At 47.2% G+C, this 19,043-nt stretch overlaps 1 protein-coding gene across 4 annotated transcripts in view; it reads left to right on the top strand.

The window, feature by feature from the left end:
* Positions 1 to 19,043, top strand: part of Styxl1 (serine/threonine/tyrosine interacting-like 1) — a 63,811-nt gene that overhangs the window by 14,343 nt on the left and 30,425 nt on the right. For all 4 annotated transcript variants that reach the window (XM_005396809.2, XM_005396808.2, XM_005396807.2 and 1 more), the window contains 5 exons: positions 509 to 612; positions 4,916 to 4,977; positions 8,493 to 8,652; positions 14,048 to 14,193; positions 17,688 to 17,833. In XM_005396809.2, coding sequence (XP_005396866.1) covers positions 510 to 612; positions 4,916 to 4,977; positions 8,493 to 8,652; positions 14,048 to 14,193; positions 17,688 to 17,833 — 617 coding nt within the window. In that variant the 5' untranslated portion in view covers position 509. The remainder of the gene's footprint in view (positions 1 to 508; positions 613 to 4,915; positions 4,978 to 8,492; positions 8,653 to 14,047; positions 14,194 to 17,687; positions 17,834 to 19,043) is intronic.

Genomic DNA, 19,043 nt, shown 5'->3' with positions numbered 1-19,043 from the left:
ACAAAGTGAGCTCAAGGCCAGCCTGAACTGCATAGCGAGACCCTGTCTCAAAAAGGCAAAAAAAAAAAAAAAAAAAAAAGTGGCAACAGCAATGGGATAAGTGGGCCAGGGATACAGCTCAACAGCACAGCACCTGCCTGGCAAGTGTGAGGTCATGAGTTTGATTCCCAGTACCAAAACAAGCAAGCAAACAGACAACAATGGGATAAGTGTGTTCAAAGTGGAGTGTATTGAGGGGGTTTAATGGCAATGTGTCTTTTACAATAATACATTTAAAATGGTTTAATATTCACTGTGTTTTTGATCATTCTGTGTGGCTCCATATGCTGTATTTAGTATTTTATTTTATTCTGTACACATTTCACTATGAATTTTTGAAGACTTCCTGATATTATTAAGTTTGAATGTATGTCATGCAAGTGTTTAATTCAGTATCCTATTTTGCCGTCATTCTTCTTAACTAGAAAGAGGTCTGTTAAACTTGTACATTATTCATTCTTCCTACTAGGATGGCTGATTTGGTTTTTTGTGAGCCAACAGAGCTGTACAACATCTTGAATCAGGTCACAAAACTGTCCAGATTAACTGAACCCAACTATCTCTGCTTATTTGGTAAGTACACTAGCAAGTACACAAACAGCATTGTTTTTGACAGATTAACCACTTTAGAGTGCTGTTAGGTTTGTTGGCTCAAATGCTACTTTTTTACTGTTATAGTATATGACTTGGGAATCTTCCCAGATTAGCTCCAGAAGTTTCCAGAAGATCTGTTCTTGTCCTCTTTTACTGTTTTAATAAGCTATTTTCAACATCGCATGCACAGAAGTATTTTTTTTTTTCGGTACCGGGAATTGAACTCACGACCTTGCACTTGCCAGGCAGGTGCTGTGCCGCTGGGCTAAATCCCCAGCCCCTCATAGAAGTATTAATGGACACCCATGTACTTCTACTCGGATTTGACATAAGAAATAAAATATTTTAAACAGATATACCCCTCTTTTGTATCTCATTATGATTGCATTTTTCTTTCCCCAAAGAGAACTACGTCTGTGTTTTCACATTTTTACTACATAAGCAGGTATCCCAAAATAACAAGAGGTTTAAACGTTAATGCAAATACTACTGTTATGTCCATTCATTTTGCGTCTGTGTTTGTTTAGAGTACTTGGAACTGAAACCAGGGCCTTTGCACTGAGCTACACACCTGTCCTTTTTTATTCCTTATTTTGAGACAGGGTCTCTCTAAATTGCAGAGCTGTCCAGGCTGGGCTCATACTTGTGATCTTGCTGCCTCAGCCTCTCAGAGTGCATGTCTGGGATTACAGGTATGTGCCCCTATGCCTGCCTTTTTATTTTGTTTTTGTTGACAAACATATTTTTGAGTTTTCCCATGTCTGTGTGTGATACTCAGTTAATTTATTTTAACTGTTAATTGGAATTTGTGCCTGTTCCCAATTGATTGCAGTATGTTGCTCACATTGTGTTGCTATTTCAAATAATGCTGCAGCGAGCAACTTTGCACACCTTTCCTTATTCCTGTGTACAAGAGTTTCTTCAAGATCTGTACCTAGACATGGGATTGTCGAGTGGCAAATTCAACTTCACTAACTTATCAAATGGGCCTTCAAAGGGATTGTGTCACTTTACTCCCACTAACAGTGTAAGAAGCACACTTGCTATTTTTTTTTTTTTTTTGTGGGGGATTGTTTTTGGGACAGGGTCTTGCTACGCAGTTCAGGCTGGCCTTGAGCTCACTTTGTAGCCAGGCTGGTCTCAAACTCACAACGATCCTCCTGCCTCAGCCTTCCAAGTGCTGGGACTACAGGCATGTGCCACCACATCCAGCACTGTTTTTTTTTAAGAAGCACACTTTCTAATATCTGGCTTTCGAGCCTTTAATACCTGTTGTAGTCTGCATCATATAAAATTATATTATGATGTTTTAATTTTCATTTCTATAATTGTTAATAAGATTGGGCATCTTTTTATGTTTATTGACACCCTACTTCCCTATTCTGTGAAGAATCTATTCATATTTCTCCATTTTTCTTTTTTTTTTGTCTTTTTGAGACAGGGTCTCACTATGTAGTTCAGGCTGGCCTTGAGCTCATTTTGTAACCCAGGCTGGTCTCAAACTTGCAACAATACTCCTGCCTCAGTCTCCCGAGTGCTGGGATTACAGGCATGCATGGCCACACTTGATTTTTCCATTTTTCTTTTTTTTTTTTGGTTTTTCTCTGGTACCAGGAACCGAACTCACGACCTTGCGCTTGCCAGGCAGGCGCTTTGCCACTGAGCTAAATCCCCAGCCCCGATTTTTCCATTTTTCTACTGGGCCATTTATCCTTTTTTTTGGTATTGATTTGTAGGAGCCTTTTTTTTTTTTTGGGTGGTGATTAAATCGGTATGAAGTCCCTGAAGGTTGAACACAGGGACTTCGTACTGTGCCACATACTTAGGCCCTTTTTATTTTTTATTTTGAGACAAGGTCTCACTAAGTCATCAAGCTACCCAGGTTGGGCTCAGACTTGTGGTCCTCCTGCCTCAGCCTCCCAAACCTAGGTTGTTTTTGTATGTTGGCTCTTGAGAATAATGTAACATGGCATTGAACGTGGAAGTACTGATATATCATGGAGATATTAATTTAATTACCTTTGCCTATGTACTCAGAAGTGGGATTGCTGGATCATATCATAGTGCTAGTTCTAATTTTGGGGGAAAATTTCTGTATTGCTTCTCATAATGGCTTTACCTATTTACGTTCCCCCAACTGCATACAAGGGTTCGTTTCTCTACATCCTCACCAACACTTACCTTTTGATTATAACTACTCTAATAGATATGAGTGATAACATTGTTTTGGTTTTGATTTTGCATGTCCCTGGCTTGTGATGTTGAGCAGCTTCTCATATGTTTATTGGTGATTTGCTTGTCTTGCTTTCAGGAATATCTATTCATGTCCTTAGCCTGTTTGCTAAGTTGTATTACTTGGATTTTTTGCTATTGAGTTCCTTATATATTTTGACACGTATACCCTTATCAGATATGTGGTTTGCAAATATCTCCCCCCATTCTGTGGATTGTCTTTTCACTCTTGATTGTTTGCGGTGCCAAAGCTTTTCAGTTTAATGCGATCTCATTTCCTATTTTTGTTGTTGTTGTGGTCTGTGCTTTGGGTGTCATTTTCAAAAAATAATCATTGCTCAGACCAGTATTAAGTGCTTTCTCTCTCTGTTTTCTTCTAGTTGCTTTACAGTTTCAGGGGTTACACTGACGTCTTTAATCCATTTTGAGTTGCAGACATGTGCCCCTACACCCAGCTCAATTTCTCTCATTTTTACAACAAAGAAGAAAATGTTCTGCTCCAGCTTTTATTCTGGGACTGCTATTACGCTACAAGTTATCTCCTGCGTGGTCAGTGTTCATGTCACGTGGGGTTTATTTTACATCCCGTCCCTTCTCATTCTCTTGGCAGTTTTACATTTTAACAAAGTCTACCTCATCAATTATTTCTTTTATGGTTTGGAGCCTTTGCTGTGTTTTATCTAAAAAGTCATTGCTAGACTCTTACCTAGATTTTCTCCTATATTATCTTGTAGGAATTTTATTGGATTTTTTTTCTTCCTCCCCAGTACTGAGGTTGGAGCCCAGAGCCTTTGCACTGAGCTACATTCCCACCCTTTTTCTTCTGTCTGGCTTTTGTACTTTTAAATTCTGAGACAGAGTCTCGCTAAGCCGCTAAATTGCCTGGGCCGGGCCCTTGTGATAATCCTGTGTCAGCCTTCCAGAGTTCTGGGATTTGACTTATTGTTTTACATTTTACATTTAGATTTGTAGCCCCTTTTGAGTTAATTTTTGTAATGGGTGTCAGGGCTGTGTCTTTTGCCTGTGGATGACCAGTTGTTCTAGTAGCGCTGGTTGAAAAGACTACTTTTTCTCCACTGTATTACCTTTGCTCCTTTGTCAGAGACCAGTTGACTATATTTGTGTGGTCTCCTTCTGGACCCTTTGTTCCTTGATCCGTTTGTCTTCTTATGCCAGTACCCCTGCATTGGTCAGTGTAGCCGTGCGTGAGTGCTGAGGTTAGGCAGTGTTAGTGCTCCAAGTTGGATGTTTTTCTTTATTGTCAAGTTGGCTGTGTGGGTCTCTGTACTCCTCATACGCATGTGATTCTTACTTTTTGTTTGTGAGTCCATCTTTTCATAGGAGCTGTGGCAGTATCCCTACAGAAAGGTTTTGTGATTTATTCTAAGCCCTCAAAATGTCAGTGATCCTCAACAAGTTTTTGTGCACAAAACAGGCCTGGTTTCAGTTTTTTATGGACAGTTTTTTTAACCTCTTACCTCACTCTGGTGGGTAGAAAATTTTAAGTCCCTTTTGCCACAAATAAGGGAGAGATCTTGCAGGTTTAAAGATTTACGCAGCAGGCTCATTTCCTGTTCCATGTTCTTCCCGACTGTGAGGAAGGCCACCTCTCCTTTTGCCTTAGTACCGGCGTGGTCAGGATGTCAGCTCTTGCTTTCCAGAGTTTGAGCTGGGGCCTAAAATTCACTGGGGCACTTAGTGTGAGCTTGCTTTGCCTTAGTGTGAGATCTTCACCTTAGTGTGAGGTCTTTGCCTACAAGATCTCTCCTGTTTCTCTTCTTTAGAACTCAAGAAAACTCCTGCTCCTAACTCAAAAATGCAAAGTCTCACGGCCCCTTACCGGGGTGTGTGGGTACAGGTACGATGGGCGGGGAGTTTACGGAGCGAACAGCTCACAGTAAGGAGACCGCAGACTTCAGGGTTTACATGGATAGCAGCTGTCACCTACTGGCCAAGCAAGTGTATCTTGATGACCAAGTGAGTTCTCTGAGTCCTTTGCACGTGTGTTCGTTTGTGACTCCTGCTCTGAATGCAATCCTTTCCTTTTCAGATGTTCGCTCCAAGCGGGAGTACGATGAGAGCCACGTGATTACCGCCCTGCGCGTGAAGAAGGTACCGGCCCAGTCAGAACCCTCAGGACCCGGGGCAGGAGGGTGGGCAGGAGCGGCAGGTGTGCTCCGCCCTGGAGCGGCTCCTCCTGGGACACCGGGCAGCAGGGGCAGGCCTGTTGTCTGTGCGTCCACACCCCTACGCTCCTTAAGTTGTCCCCACCCCCACCACAGCGAATACTGAGGTCATTCCTTGCTGTGCCAGGCCCCACGGGTACCCCAGGGGTACCCAGCAATGCCCTTAGCCCAGTGTCCCCATCCTCATGGAACGTCTGTTCTCCTGGGCGAGCAGACCCTAAACCACAGAGGTGTTTACTATACTTAAAAAAAAAAGCTGCTCTTTTTCTTCTCTTCCTTCCCTCTCATTGCCTTCCTCCATTCCGGGCGCGTGGACAGAGCCCTGCATCCAGGCACTTTCTACCCTCTACAGTCAGGCCCCTTTCTCCGCCCTGCAGGGCGTCCTCCCAAAGGGCTCACAGCCACATGGGTCTCTAACCTCTGCAGTCCTGGCAGCAGTCTGCCCCTGGCTTTGAGCATCTTACCTACTTTCTGAGTTTTTCCTCTGTCCTTTTGTTGTTGTTTTTTTGGTACCAGGAATTGAACTCAGGACCTTGTGCTTGCCAGGCAGGCATTTGTGCCACTGAGCTATATCCCTGGCCTTGTCTGTCTCTTTGGTTCAGCTTTATTTTCTTCTGCTGCTGCCTGAAGATATCTGCTGCTCTTGATCTCTCCTTTCAGGAGAGATCTTTCTTGTGAGATTCCTCTCAAGGTTGTAGCTTCAGCTATCCACATGCAGTGAGGGGTCCTGTCAAGTTTGCTTTTGAAATCTACTCCTGAAAATTCCCTCCTCCCCATTCCCCTTAGCTCTGAGCTGTGTGCACTCTACCTCTGGCTCTTTTTCTGCACGTAACTCAGCAGGGGCCCTGGGTCCTGGCTTAAGTATTTTTCCAGAATAAACTTACTACCTAATGCCCTCTTCCTCATCCTCATTTTCTGTTGTATTTCTCCCTAAGTTTTCAATTTTCTGGCTCTATACTTGAGTTCTTAACCCTCATTTCAGGCCTTTCTCTGCTCTCGCCCCCGCCCCATTCTGAGCCCTCTGTGATGCCTGGGCCTTGTTCGCAGCTCAGTTCTCCAATCTGTGTGCCTTGGATTCTGGCAGCAATCCCAGGTGTAGGAAGCAGACAGTCCCTCTGCCTCAGCCCCTCAGAACCTCTCAGCCAGGCCGGTCCCTTTTGCCTACCTTCCCTGACCTTCTAGTTAGCCACTGAGGCCCTCGGGACTCCCTACCCCTGCAGGACGTGAAGCTTTACAACTCAGGGTTCACAGCCTTCTTGGATCTGAGCTTCCCTCTCAGACTCCAGCTCTGACATGTTTTTACTGTCAGCCAGCACCCCGATAATATTGCCCTGCCATTTCTCCTTGTACACACTTCCCTCATAGTTTAAGGTTTTTTTGTAATTAGAACACCATATCCTAAATCAATTTGTACTTTTTTTCTTTTTTAAAGCAGTACTGGGGATTGAACTCAGAGCTTTTGCACTGAGCTACATCCTTAGCATTTCTTTTTTATTCTTTTTCTTTGTTTTTTTGAGACAGTCTCGCTATGCAGTTCAGGCTGATCTTGAACTCGCTGCATAGTCCACGCTAGCCTTGAACCCATGACAGTCCTCCTGCCTCAACCCCCCAAGTGGTGGGGTCCAGCTTCCCAGCCTTTCTCTTATTATTTTTTAAATTTTGAGACAGAGTCTCACTAAGTCTCTGAGTTGCCCTCCTGCCTCAGCCTCTCAGAGCACTGGGATTACAGGCATATGCCATCACATCTGCCTGCCTTTTTTGTCCCCCAAAGTGGTCGTAGCAGATATATGTTGTTTTCCTGGCCACACCCCTTCTTGAGGGGAACTTTCCTTCTTGCTTAATCCATGAAATTTTGTTGGTATTCCCTAAAATACCAGCCAGATCTCTGGCCTCAGAGATTGGCTCTGGGTCTGGAATGAAAGTGAGCCAATTAGAATTGGAATTAGAGAAGGGCATGTCTTTCCAAGCAGGCGGTAGAATTTGGAAGTTTTCTTACTGTGAGTAATTTATAAATTAAACTTTACCATAGGTATGTATGTGTAGAAAAAAAATGTAGTCTATATAGGGTTTGGTACTATCTGTGGATTCAGGCATCCACAGGGTGACGGTGTCTCAGAACATATTCCCCAGGGTATCTAGTGAAATATGCCAGTAAGTCTCTCCTTTTGTGGGCAGTCCTGTTTCTGCCCTGGTTAAATTGGTGGCAGGTCTTACATCCATGATGTTTACAATCTGGTCTCTGTGGCCCCCGTACACACCACTGTCTTGGGCCACAGGGCTTCTGCTGTGAGCACAGTGATCTGTTTGCTTTGCTGGCCACTGTATCGCAAAGGCTCACCCGGTCCCTGCCACGTGGTAAATGCTCAGTATGTATCCACTGGCTATAATAAGTGGCGAAAAGCCACTCCTCCTGCCTGGTGAGCTTCACAGTGCTCGTCCCGTTGATGCCTTTCCAGAGGGTCTCAGATGCCTCCTGCCTTGTGTCGCCCTTCTGGTCCTGCAGGCTGACTTAGGCATTTCTTGTTGGTTGGGGCCTCCAAGTCAGCTAGGCCAGGTTGCAAGGGACAGTGTCAGCTCAGGCTTCCCTTGGCCATGGAGGCTTATGGGGAGCACTGTGAGCAACTGGGGACTCTCAGAGGTTGTCCTGCGAGGCTCCTCAGGTTCCAAAGCACCTATTAGGGTCTTGAGTAGTTCAAGTACTGTGAGATCACATCCCCTCCCTAGGCGACATCGTCCCTTCCCTGGGTGACCTCATCCCATTTCCCAGGTGATGTCACCCTTCTCAGGTAACGTCATTCCCTCTCTTAAGTAACCCCCTTCTTTCTAGATAACACCATCACCTCAGTAGTCAGCATCTCTTTTTCTTGCCCTGTGATCCACATCTGGGGACTCAGCCACTCCCCAACTACCACTCACTAACTCCTCTCTGCCTCAAGGCCTCTTTGCCATTCATTCATTTAACCATCTTCATGGCCTACCATGCACTGGACACTGTCTAGAAGCTCAGGGTACATCAGTGACTGACAGAGACTCATGTCCCTGCTCTTGTAGGGCTTATGTTAAATCTCAAAGTCCTCCAGTGACATCTGCTTGCTCATGACTTCTGCTTACCCACCCCTTTTGCTTACTACACGCTTATGAGAGATTGAGGTTTGGTCCCTCTCCAGGAGACAGGATGTCAGGATTTAGCTGGGCATGGTTATTTTGACACCAGGGCATCCAAGAGCTTGTGAGCTCATCAGTAGGCCACCTGCTCTTTGGTCAAGCACCTACCCCGGAGCCAGCCCTGTCCTGGCCATCCTTGGTGTTTCCACCCTTTGGGTTGTCAGGGGAAGGAACACAAAAGACTGGTCTTTGCCTCAAAAGCCTTCTGATGTCCCGTGCTGGGAGCACATTCTCCGCCACACCGTCTGCCAGCGCGTGTCTGTGTGCTTTCCTTAGGAGGGCAGTGAATACCTCATTCCGGAATCTGTGGATCTGGAGTGTGTGAAATACTGTGTGGTCTATGATAACAACACTAGCTCCATGGAGATGTTTGTAAGACATGCCACGGCTGATGAGGAAGAGGATGACGAGGACAACTCTAACGAGCGTGACCGAGGTGGGTTTTTACTATAGTTACCAAACGCTGTTACCTGTGCCAGAGCTGCGACCCCAGATGTGTCACTTCCTTGCAGGACACTAACCTGCCACTGACTGAGACAGGAGACTCCTGGGTCAGAGACAAAGGACTCTGAGCTTCACTCAGAGCAGCAGAAGGAGCCAGAATGTTCTTAGTCTCCTGCACTGGTTCCCTAAGCCCCAGCCTCACAGGGTCACGTGGAAAGGGCCAGGTGATACCCACAGCGGGTTGCATTACAAGAAAAGGACGCTGAGCCGAGGGAAGGGAGGATATCCTGTCATGCAAGCCTGTTACACAGATCTTCTGGGGGGATGGTGCAGATAAGGCAGCCAGGGCTGTCTTCACAGGGCGTGTGGAAATATGAGAGGCCAAGGAGAACCGTCTCCTAACAGGTACCATCACTGCTACTTTATAGATGAGGAAACTGGGGTTCAGGAAGGTGCAGTAACTCACCCCAGACCCCGCACTAAGTGACTAAGTTCTCCATTGCTGTGTAACAGATCACCCAGAACTCAGCAGCTGCAAACAAACGTTCGTTATCTTATTATTTTCATGGCCACTCAACTGGGAGGTGCAAGGTTTGTCTTGGAATCAAAATATCAACCCCAGGCTGCTGTCAGTGAAGGTCTGGGCCAGGATGACCTCAATCTAAAATGACTCACTCTATGGCTACAGCCAGGAGGCCCCTGATTTCATTCTGCTGGTTGCTGGAGACCTCAGCTCCCCGCCATAAGGACCTCCCCATGGGATTGCTCGAAGGGCACCCCCCAGCATAGTGGCTTGTTTCCCCAAAAGTGAGCCAGTGGGGTCCTCAGGGCAGGCATGTTTCTTCATGACCTGGCCCCAGGACTTCACATGTAGTCACTACCACTGCCACAGACCAGTCATTAGAAGTAGGTCACAAAATCCAGCCCACCCTCAAGGGGAAGGCGGGCCGCCTGATCTTTCAAGGGAAAGCATTTAGAAGAATTTGCGGATCCAACCCCAGTCAGCCTGATGGAATCCGGTCTCCCATAGCTTGGACAGTGACACTGGGGAGGAACCCAGCTCTGGGTTGGGGCTGTAAAATATGGCCAGTTTTGAGGTGCTCAGCTAAAATTCCGAGGCTCTGCTGTTTTTGCAGCGCTTAGATTGGGTGTGATCGCTTCTTGCCATTGGGTGGCGCTAAGCTTCTGCCACTGATGAAACCAGCCTTTGGGATTCCATCCATCCCAGGAGTTCTTTGGCCCGGAAATGTCCCCTTGGGCTCTGGTTTACAGTCCTAGGATTACAGGCTGGACCCTGAAACCCTAGGGAAGGTGGTGAATGAAAGCAGCCCCTTTCTGTTCTATAACTCGCTCCACTTAGTAGGGAACCACAGCTACACACACCACACAAGGCAACTTTCCTCACGTACAATGGCCTCTTTCAGGTGAAGGCGGTCCTTGGGTACAAGACCATTTCCGGGACTCTTTCACCACCTCCTTCTTAACAATGAAACAGAGAGCCATTGTGAAGTACCGGCCTCCTCTGCCCAAGAAGAACTGGGCACAGAGGGGTCCTCACCACGCCCTAGAAGCCGTGTGAGGTTATAAGGTATCAGGGTGTGTGCATGAGTCCTTCCCTGCCTGCCTTACTGACCGTGGGGCGCTGTCCTTGCTATGACCATGGCTGAAGTACCATGGCTAGTGGAGGTCTTGAATGGCCCCCTGCACCGGCTGTGTGCCCTCCAGCGCTGCTGGTGCCCTGGGTCCTGCTGCTTCTCTCCCTGGCCTCCAGTACTCAACCACTACTGCATTTGCCTGGAGGCTGCAGAGCTCCGAGGGAAAAGTGGGGCACTGGCTGGTTGCAAGAGCTCTGCCCAGGTGTTTTTATCAGCTGGTGTCTTTTTCCCCTCCACCCCTTCCTCTCTTCCTTTCCTTCCATTCTCTTCTCTCCCTTCCTCCCTGCCTTTTCTCCTTCCTTCTCTGAGGATTGAACCCAGGGGCGCTTTACCACTGAGGTACATCCCCAGACTGTCTTATTTTTTTTTTTATATTGAGATAGGGTCTCACAAACTTTCCCAGGTAGGACTTGAAATTGTAATCTTCTTGCCTCAGCCTCCCAGAATGCTGGGATTACAGGCGTGTACCATGCCCTGCTCAGCTGCTGTCTTTTTTGGAACACACACATATACACACTCACACACACACACACACACACACACACACCCTTGCAGCAGTACAGATTTTAGGCCCTCAAGCCAGGTTCTTGCCCCAGGAAGGGAGCTTTGGGGACGTCCTGTCTCAGTGGGGCGTGACTTTCATGACCATTGGCTGGCTAAGGAACCCAAGGGATTTAATTTAAACTCCATATCCCCACGCGGGGACCTCTTAACATATAGGAGAAGGGGAAAAACTAGCAGAGACCACCAGGCTTGTGTAAAGGCAACATGGCCTCGAACTTATTGCGCCTGGATGCAGGCAGAGAGTGTGATAAAACCTATGCTGTGAACAAAGTGTGTCCCTGTTTATAGGGATGGAGAGAAGGCAGGGGGCATTAGGTGGGAAGACCCCAATAACCATCTGCGGTCAAAGTTCTCTGGCAGTCTTGCATCTCAATAGGCAGAGTCCTTGAAGTGTCTGATGTAAATTCTCAGGTTTCTCCAGATGTCCCAGGAGTTGCAAAATTCCTTGTGCTATCTTATCTCCTTTCTTGTACTTGTCATGACAGGGAATTGAGCTAAGTTCCCTGCTGAGAGCTGAGTTTCCTGCAGAAAGTAATGCTTCTGCTGGCCAGCAGGCTGGGGGCTGGGGGAGTCAGGTCTGATTCGAACCTTACATTCCCATCTTTTAGTTATTATAAAAGAAAAGAAGAAAAAAAAATAGACCTTGGGTCTCATGGCTTTTTCTTGCATGTCACATGGGTAACCTAGTGGGAGAGAAATCTTGAGGAACAGGGCTGTACCAAAGAGAAGTCAGCAGCAGCATCTGTTGCTAATTGCTTATATACAATCCTGTAAAAATTGAGAGAACCCAGCACGTGGGAGGCTGAGGCAGGAGGATTGCTTTGAGTTTGAGGCCAGCCCGGGCTACAGAGCAAGTTCAACGCCATCCCGAACTACATAGTGTGACCCTGTCTCAAAACAAACAGACAAACGAACAAAACAAAACAAGCAAACAAAAAACTGGAGGAGAAGACACAGAAATCCAGACCTGCAGAGGGACTGGAGTGGCCATATAGGTTGCTACTGACGTGGAAATGGAAAGAGCCAGCAATCTTGGCTAGGCTAGGACCGGAGCAGTTTAGGAAGGAATGAATCAATATTAAGGTTTTGTAAAGGTGATCTGGACTGGTTGAGTGAAGCTGCCAGTCATAGGAACTGGGTCAAAGGTCTTGGGTAAGGGGAGGGGAGTTTAATTAGGGCTGTGGTGAACGCAAGCATGGGGGAAGTATTTCATCCCTGAGGTAAAAAACAATTGAATTGGAATCGCAGTAAAATTTGAGAGTAAGATCTACAGAAAATGTATAATAAAATGGCCTTTTATAAAAAGGATAAGGAGAAGGTCTAGGGAATTTCAGAATCTGTTATGGGACCCCTGGTTCTAAGCAATGTCCCCTCCTCTTGAAGAAGTAAGTATCCCAGTTCGGAGTGTGGGAAACTCATGCTGAGAACTGAAGAGCCGTGGATTTAACCTTTCAGAAACATTAACTGCATGGGCCTGGGCGTATAGCTCAGTGGCACAGTGCCTGCCTAGAAAGTGTGAGGTCCTAAGTTCGATTCCTGGTTCCAAAAGAAAGAAATATTAGTTGCGGGACCACCTTCCATCAGAAAACCTCCACTTGTCCATCGTGAATGTGGTTGAAGCGTGTCCTCTTCTCAGAAAGTGGAGCCTGACCAGCCTGTGCTCTGCAGGGTCCCTGACTGTCCCTTGGCAGTTGTCCTTCTTCCTTCCCGCCAGCAGGCTTGAGGCAGCAGTGCGGGAGGCAGTGGTGGGGAAGGCCGTGACAGTACGGCCTTGAAACCCTGTCTCTTGCTCAGAAGGGACGCAGCAGACGCTGGTGACCCATTGCTGGACTCTGAGATGACTGAGCCAGGCCCAGACAGGGCTTTGGCTCCTCTCTTGACACCTTCAGCTTCTCTCTTAGCCCAGTCCACACGCGGCCTCTCCAGACATCCCAAAACCTGCAGGAAGCAGCCTTGCCTTCCTGAACAAAGTGTAATGTAGAAGTCAGGTCCACTGGTTCCCACTGAGGCTGCTATCCCAATATTCCTCTTTCTGGGTCAGATCTTGGATCAGGGTATCTTGGCTTAGCCTTAATTATACAGACCTCTTGTCATAGAGGTCTGGTTAACATGTGTTCTGATGATCATGCTGCGGATCAGCAGTAGTGTTTAAGGTTAAATTGCTGTCAACATCGCAATGGGATACTGCTCCATACCCTCTGGGATGCCATAATAAGACAGATGGTAACTGGTCTTGGCACAATCAGGAGGAATTGGAACCTTGTGTATGACCACTTGGAATGTAAAATGGTGAAGCCACTGCAGAAAACAGTTTGGTGTTTCCTCAGAGGGTTAAGGTATGCACCCAAAAGAAAGGAAAACGCATCCTCATGAAACTTGTGCCGTGTTCATAGTGGCGTTATCACAACAGCCCGAAGTGGAAACAACATAAATGTCTATCAGCAGATTGGGTTAAACAGGGTGGTAAAGCCACATGGGGAATATTATTCAGCCACAAAAAGGAGAGAAGTGTTGATACAAGCTGAGACAGAGCTGAACACCAAGGAGATTATGGTGCCTGATAGACACAGAATGTCACATAATAATGATATGGTTCTATTTCTATGAAGTGCCCAGAATAGGTAAATCCATAGTGAAATCAGGTGATTAGAGCTTGGAATACCTAGAGCTGGGAATTTAATGGAGAAGTGCCTGTTCACTGGAAGGGAGTTTCTTTTGAGGATGATAAAAATGTTCTAAAATTGACTGTAATGATGGTTATACAACTCAGTGAATAGACTAAAAAATCACTGAGTTATATCCTTTAAATGGGTGTTTGCTATACAACTATCTGTCAAAAAATCCACTTGGTAATTTTTAAAAAATTTAACTTCAGCTTCTCTCTTAGCCCGGTCCACATGCGGCCTCTCCGGACATCTCAAAACCTGTCGGGGATATAGCTCAGTGGTACAGTGCCTGCGAGCAAGTGTGAGGTCGTGAGTTCAATTTCCGGTACAAAAACAAACGAACAAACAAATAAACAAAAAATTTAACTGTAGCCTATTTCTCTATTTACCCTTGCTTCAGCTTCCTAAATAATCCCTTTTCAGAGGAAGTGGCTGTCTACATACCAGCGCTACACAGATGTGGAGCGCAAGGGGCATTTACCGCTTTGGTCTCCACCCTTAGATCTGGTGTCCCGCCCGGCTGTGGAGTTCGGCAAAATCCTTACCCAGTTCACTCACCACCCTGTGTACATCCTGAGAGGGGGCTATGAGCGCTTCTCCGGCCTGTATCACTTCTTCCGGACCCAGAAGATCATCTGGATGCCCCAGGTGAGACCAGAGGCTGAGCACAAGCTGGCTCAGTTGGGAAGTGTGGCTGCGGACGAAGAGGCTGGAGAGCAGAGAAGGGGATGGAGGGTGTGCAGCAGATGGAGGAGATGGGGCGGCCAGGGGCCAGCCAGGGGGTTCAGTTCATGATGATGAATTCATGGCTGTCAGGTTATGGTGAAGGTATCCTAGGGTGAGTTGTGGATGGGAGCTGTATCCCAGGGCAGACGGACAGGGCATTGTGGCTCGAGAGTCCCTCTCCACTCTTGGCTGTCTGGGTCTCGAAACCCTAGCTGGGTCCAGGGGATCCAGAAAAGGGTGAGATAACAGTTCCTGCCCACGGAGCTGTTGGTCTATAGGAAAGAAAGTGGTTATAATAAGGGTGTTGGCCAAGGACATTCCAGGTCCCTGAAGGGCAAGGCATTTTTGAGGAAGCCCAGGTATTGGCTGCACACTGGTTTGCAGGCAGGGCTGTACCTGGAGGGCAGTGTGTGTGTGTGTGTGTGTGTGTGTGTACGTGTGCTCATGTGTATGTGCTGTACCAAAGAGTTGGAAGCGCAATGGGATATAAGCACAAAATGTTTTTGTTTTTTCTAACATGTTCCTTGGGCTGTTCTTTGGTTCTTGCTCATAGCTACATCTTGGGCAGATCCTGTATTTCCTGGAAATGTTCAGCTATAAAAAATTTCAGTCTAAGTCAGTGTATGATGATTGAAGGAAATGTGACTAGAGTGAAATATATATGCGTGCAATTCTGCTTAGGATTTCCTTCAAAATAAACAAGCGTGGGTCGGGGAGCCAGAAGGGTAGAGATAAAATAAAATTGGCTCTGAGTCTATAATGTTTAAAGCTGGGTAATAGAAGTACTTCATATGTTAGTCTTTCTACTTTTATATATTTTTGAAATTATTTTATTTTATTTTTTTTGTTTTGGTACCAGGAATCGAACTCATGACCTCAGGCTTACCAGGGAAGCACTTATGTCGCTGAGCTATATCCTCTGCCCGAAATTATTTTAAATAAAGGGAACAAATAAAAAAGAATTGCAGTAAAAGCCAGAGCAGTTTAACATGTCAGTCTCAAATCTCATCTCTTCCCATCCTCTGGAACTGGGAAACCTTATTTTGTTGGGGTCCTGGGTATGAGGAGGTGTTCGGGATCACTTCAGATGTCATGCGGGAAGGATGTTGCTCTGATCTTTCTTCAACCCCCTTAGATGTCAGGGTGCCTAGTGTAGGCCCCGTCTTGCGTCCCTGGCGGTGGGGGGTGGGAGGGAGGGTGGTACAGGGTGGTGTCCCAACCGTCTGTTTAGGGTACTGCTGCTGGCGCTGCTGGTGGCCTCTGCTGCTGGGTTTCTTGGGGTCCTGCTCAGCCTCACCTTGGCCCCTTCCACTGCTGAGGTTCTCCTGGAGTGAGCTAAGCCAGATTCTTTCCACCGCCTTGCAGGAGTCTCTAAAAATCTCCCCAGCACTGGGTGGTTCTGAGCCCTACCATGTCCACATTCCCTCTCCCACGTCCTAGATGGTCTGCAGGAAGTGTGCTGGCAGAGAAGGGACTCAGAGACCTCCCAAGCATCGCTGTGGCCTGCTAGCTGTGGGATAAGGCAGGGCCTTGTGTCTGAAGTCACCTGTTCCTAAATCCAGGGCGCACATGCTAGGCTTTCCGAGGACTTCCCCCTCCTTGCACTAAGAAAGCAGCATTTAGGACTTCAACTTGACAGATGTCCAGCCATCCTCCCTGTCCTACCAGGGCTGCTCCTTGTTCCTGGAGGACCCCACCCCCTGGCCGCTAGCTTTGCAGGCTGCGGTGGCGGTAATTTCTCTCTGCCAACATTACTCTGCTGCTAAGTTGTCACCTCCACACCTTATTTAAAGCTCCAGTGAGGTGTGAGGGATGTAAGATGAACTGCGTGTGTTTGCGGGGCAGGGTGGCGAGTTCTGATGTGTGGGTACACATGGCTTTCCCTACCCCTTGCCCCCAGCCCCAGGTGGTACAGAAGAGAGGAGGTTGTGGCTGATACCAGCCGGAGGGCTGGGCGGGCAAGAGTCTGTCCTGAGCATATAGGACTTAGCATTTGTCTCTCCCTGCTAGGGACCTTTGACGTCAATCCAGGGGCAAGGGGAAAGTCTCCACTCTTCTTCTGCTACATGTTCTTATATACCATAAAGTCGGGGTGTCCCAACTGCTCCCCAAGTAGCTGCTTCTATAAAGGCCCCTCTCTATATTAGATGGGAGAAGATTATACTTTCCCATGTCTTGCAGGGGGCTTTCCCTCAGCAAGATCTCCCTTTGAGCAGAGGGGCTGTGGCCTGCTGCATGTCTGCAGTCCCCTGCTCCAGGCAGATAATGGTGAATCACTGAACGGTGCTTAGGAGAGCGTGGCATGGTCAGATTGCACGTTAGGAAGACCAAGGTGGATTGCAGCATGGGGAGTGGATCATTGGGACTGAGTAGATTTGGGGGACCCAGCTAGGAAGCAGGAGTGGAGCAGGGAGGACAGGTCCAAGCACTGTTTGGGACATAACGCTGACCAGATATGAAGGGGTGGGAGAGGGAGGGGATTCGAGTGAGGCCCTGGTTTTGGTGTTGGTAACAGGCAGGCAGTGGTGTGGTTCATTGGGGTGGGAAATCCTGGCCTGAGGAAGCACTTGTGAGAAAAGAAGTCTCAATTTGGACCTGTTTGTTGGGATACCGTTTTGCTTCTATTGTGTCTCCTGTCATTGCCAAAGCAGGCGCCTTGAGAAGACACTGTCTCTATCCATGCCACACCCTCTACCCAGCCAAACCTGCCCAATGGCAGAACAGAAAGCAGATCACCAATACAGCAGGAAGAAAGTTGATAGATGTGTTGTGGACATTTACTGAAATGTTTTCCCCAGTGGAACCATGATGAGTCACATGACTCTAGCAAGCTGGGCACCCAGGGTGGGGTCAGCCCGGGCTCCCTGATGGGTGTTGGGCTTGCCTGCCAGCAGTGGGGTGGTACACTAGGACTTCAGTGTGCTTGTAGTTAAGTGGTTGTCCTGTTGTCACCACCTCTTCACTAGAATTCATTTCCTACTGGCAAATAGGCTGTGTGTGAAGAGTTTTACTGTGTGTTTTTCACGTATTTAAATACTGATGCCCTCCATGGCAACAAAAGGACTGATCCTCCCCATCCCGCCTCACTCCCAAGGGGACACATTCTGGGTTGTTGAAAGCGTGGGCCACAGAGTCCTCGACTCCAGCATTTGTGCACGGAGAGGGTACAGAGAGGTGCCGAGGAGGGAAGCAGTTGTCATCGCTGAGACCCAGCCCTGCACTGTGAGGCTGTGTCTGCCTTTCTGCTCTGAGCTTCTCTCGTTCCTCGTTCAAGTTTTTCTTTCCCAATCTCTTTGAAAGACCTGCACTCAGCCTCATTCACTGTCCTGGTATTCTGCTTCTAAGCTTGTGTGTGGAGCCACATTTCAAGAGACAAGGTCTGTGCTCCTAACAGCCCTTTTTCTTCCCCACCCCAGGAACTGGATGAGTTCCAGCCCTATCCTATTGAAATAGTTCCAGGGAGGATCTTCCTGGGTGATTTCAGCCAAGCCTGCAACCCTAAAGTCCAGAAAGATTTGAGAATCAGTGCACATGTCAACGTCTCCATGGATACAGGGCCTTTGTAAGTAAAAGAGATTCTCTTGATTTTTTTCTTTTTTGGTTTTTCTCCGGTACCGGGAACCGAGCTCACGACCTTGCACTTGCCAGGCAGGCGCTTTTGCCGCTGAGCTAAATCCCCAGCCCCCTTGATTTTTTTCTTTAAGGTGAAGTAGCATTTCTTTACTCAGGTGTCCTGGTGCCACGTATCTGAAGAGTCAAAAGGGCTCTCAGCAGTCTGCCCACAGTGGAGCAGGGTCAGCACTGATTTTTACGTCCGGCTGGCCTGGCCTTGGCATTCTCTGCCCCTGAGTAGGACCTCCCACTGTCCTCTAAATCTCAGCACAAGTAAAGTTTTCCTGATATTGAATGTCATGGTAGAAAGTATCCTGTTCTACTCTGATTAGCCTGTTTCAAGGTCCTTTAGAAATTCCCCCTGGCCTCAGAATTGCCCTGGTGCCAGGGATGTGCACGAGTGTGCTCTCACACACATGTACGCACACGCACAGGCACACACACGGTGATATACCCATCATCGTTCCGGGATCAGGAAAGCACTGCACAGCTTACTTATCAGTCTCTGTCTTCTGGCCATGTGCAGTTTTGGTCACCAAGACCCAGCCTGTGCACTCTCCCCGTTCCAGATCCTAATCAGTTAATAAAACTCACCTCAAGGGGAACTTCTAGAAATAAGACAAGAATTCAGCAAGGCCTCTGGTAATAAAAAATACCACATAAAACCAATAAATTTGTTTCATGGGTATAAAAACTACAGTGAGTAAAAAAAAGAAAAGGCCCAATTTGCACTAGGGAAAAAATATGATCCCTAGGAATAAATTTAAGACATATACAGGGCCTATAAAACATTTTAAGAGGGGAGACTGAAGGTGTGGGTAATAGGCAGGACATTTTTGAAGGGGAAGCCTAATGTTGTAATAAGGACAGTTCTGTCTGAATTAAACCGTATATTGAAAAAGACCTCAAACAAAAATGAGTTGCTTGTGTGCAACTAGGCAATTTATTCTTAAAAGTTCACATAGAGAACTTGTGGCAAATGAGGATAAAGAGATTAAGGCAAGCCTTTCGGCAAGCACAACTAGAAGAGCTAGGCAAAATATAAAAATTTCCTTGTGTTACGTACTAGAGACAGACAAAGCAGTGAGGAGTTAGTAGCCAAAACATGGGAGGAAGAAGAAAACTAGAGAGAAGGCTGGCTAGTGGTGTTGCATCTTCAT

Source organism: Chinchilla lanigera, unplaced genomic scaffold (genome assembly GCF_000276665.1).
Source record: "Chinchilla lanigera isolate Chin_1 unplaced genomic scaffold, ChiLan1.0 scaffold00055, whole genome shotgun sequence".
Taxonomy (NCBI): domain Eukaryota; kingdom Metazoa; phylum Chordata; class Mammalia; order Rodentia; family Chinchillidae; genus Chinchilla; species Chinchilla lanigera.
The sequence above is the reverse complement of the archived record's forward strand: the minus strand, read 5'-3'. Positions and strand labels throughout refer to the sequence as shown.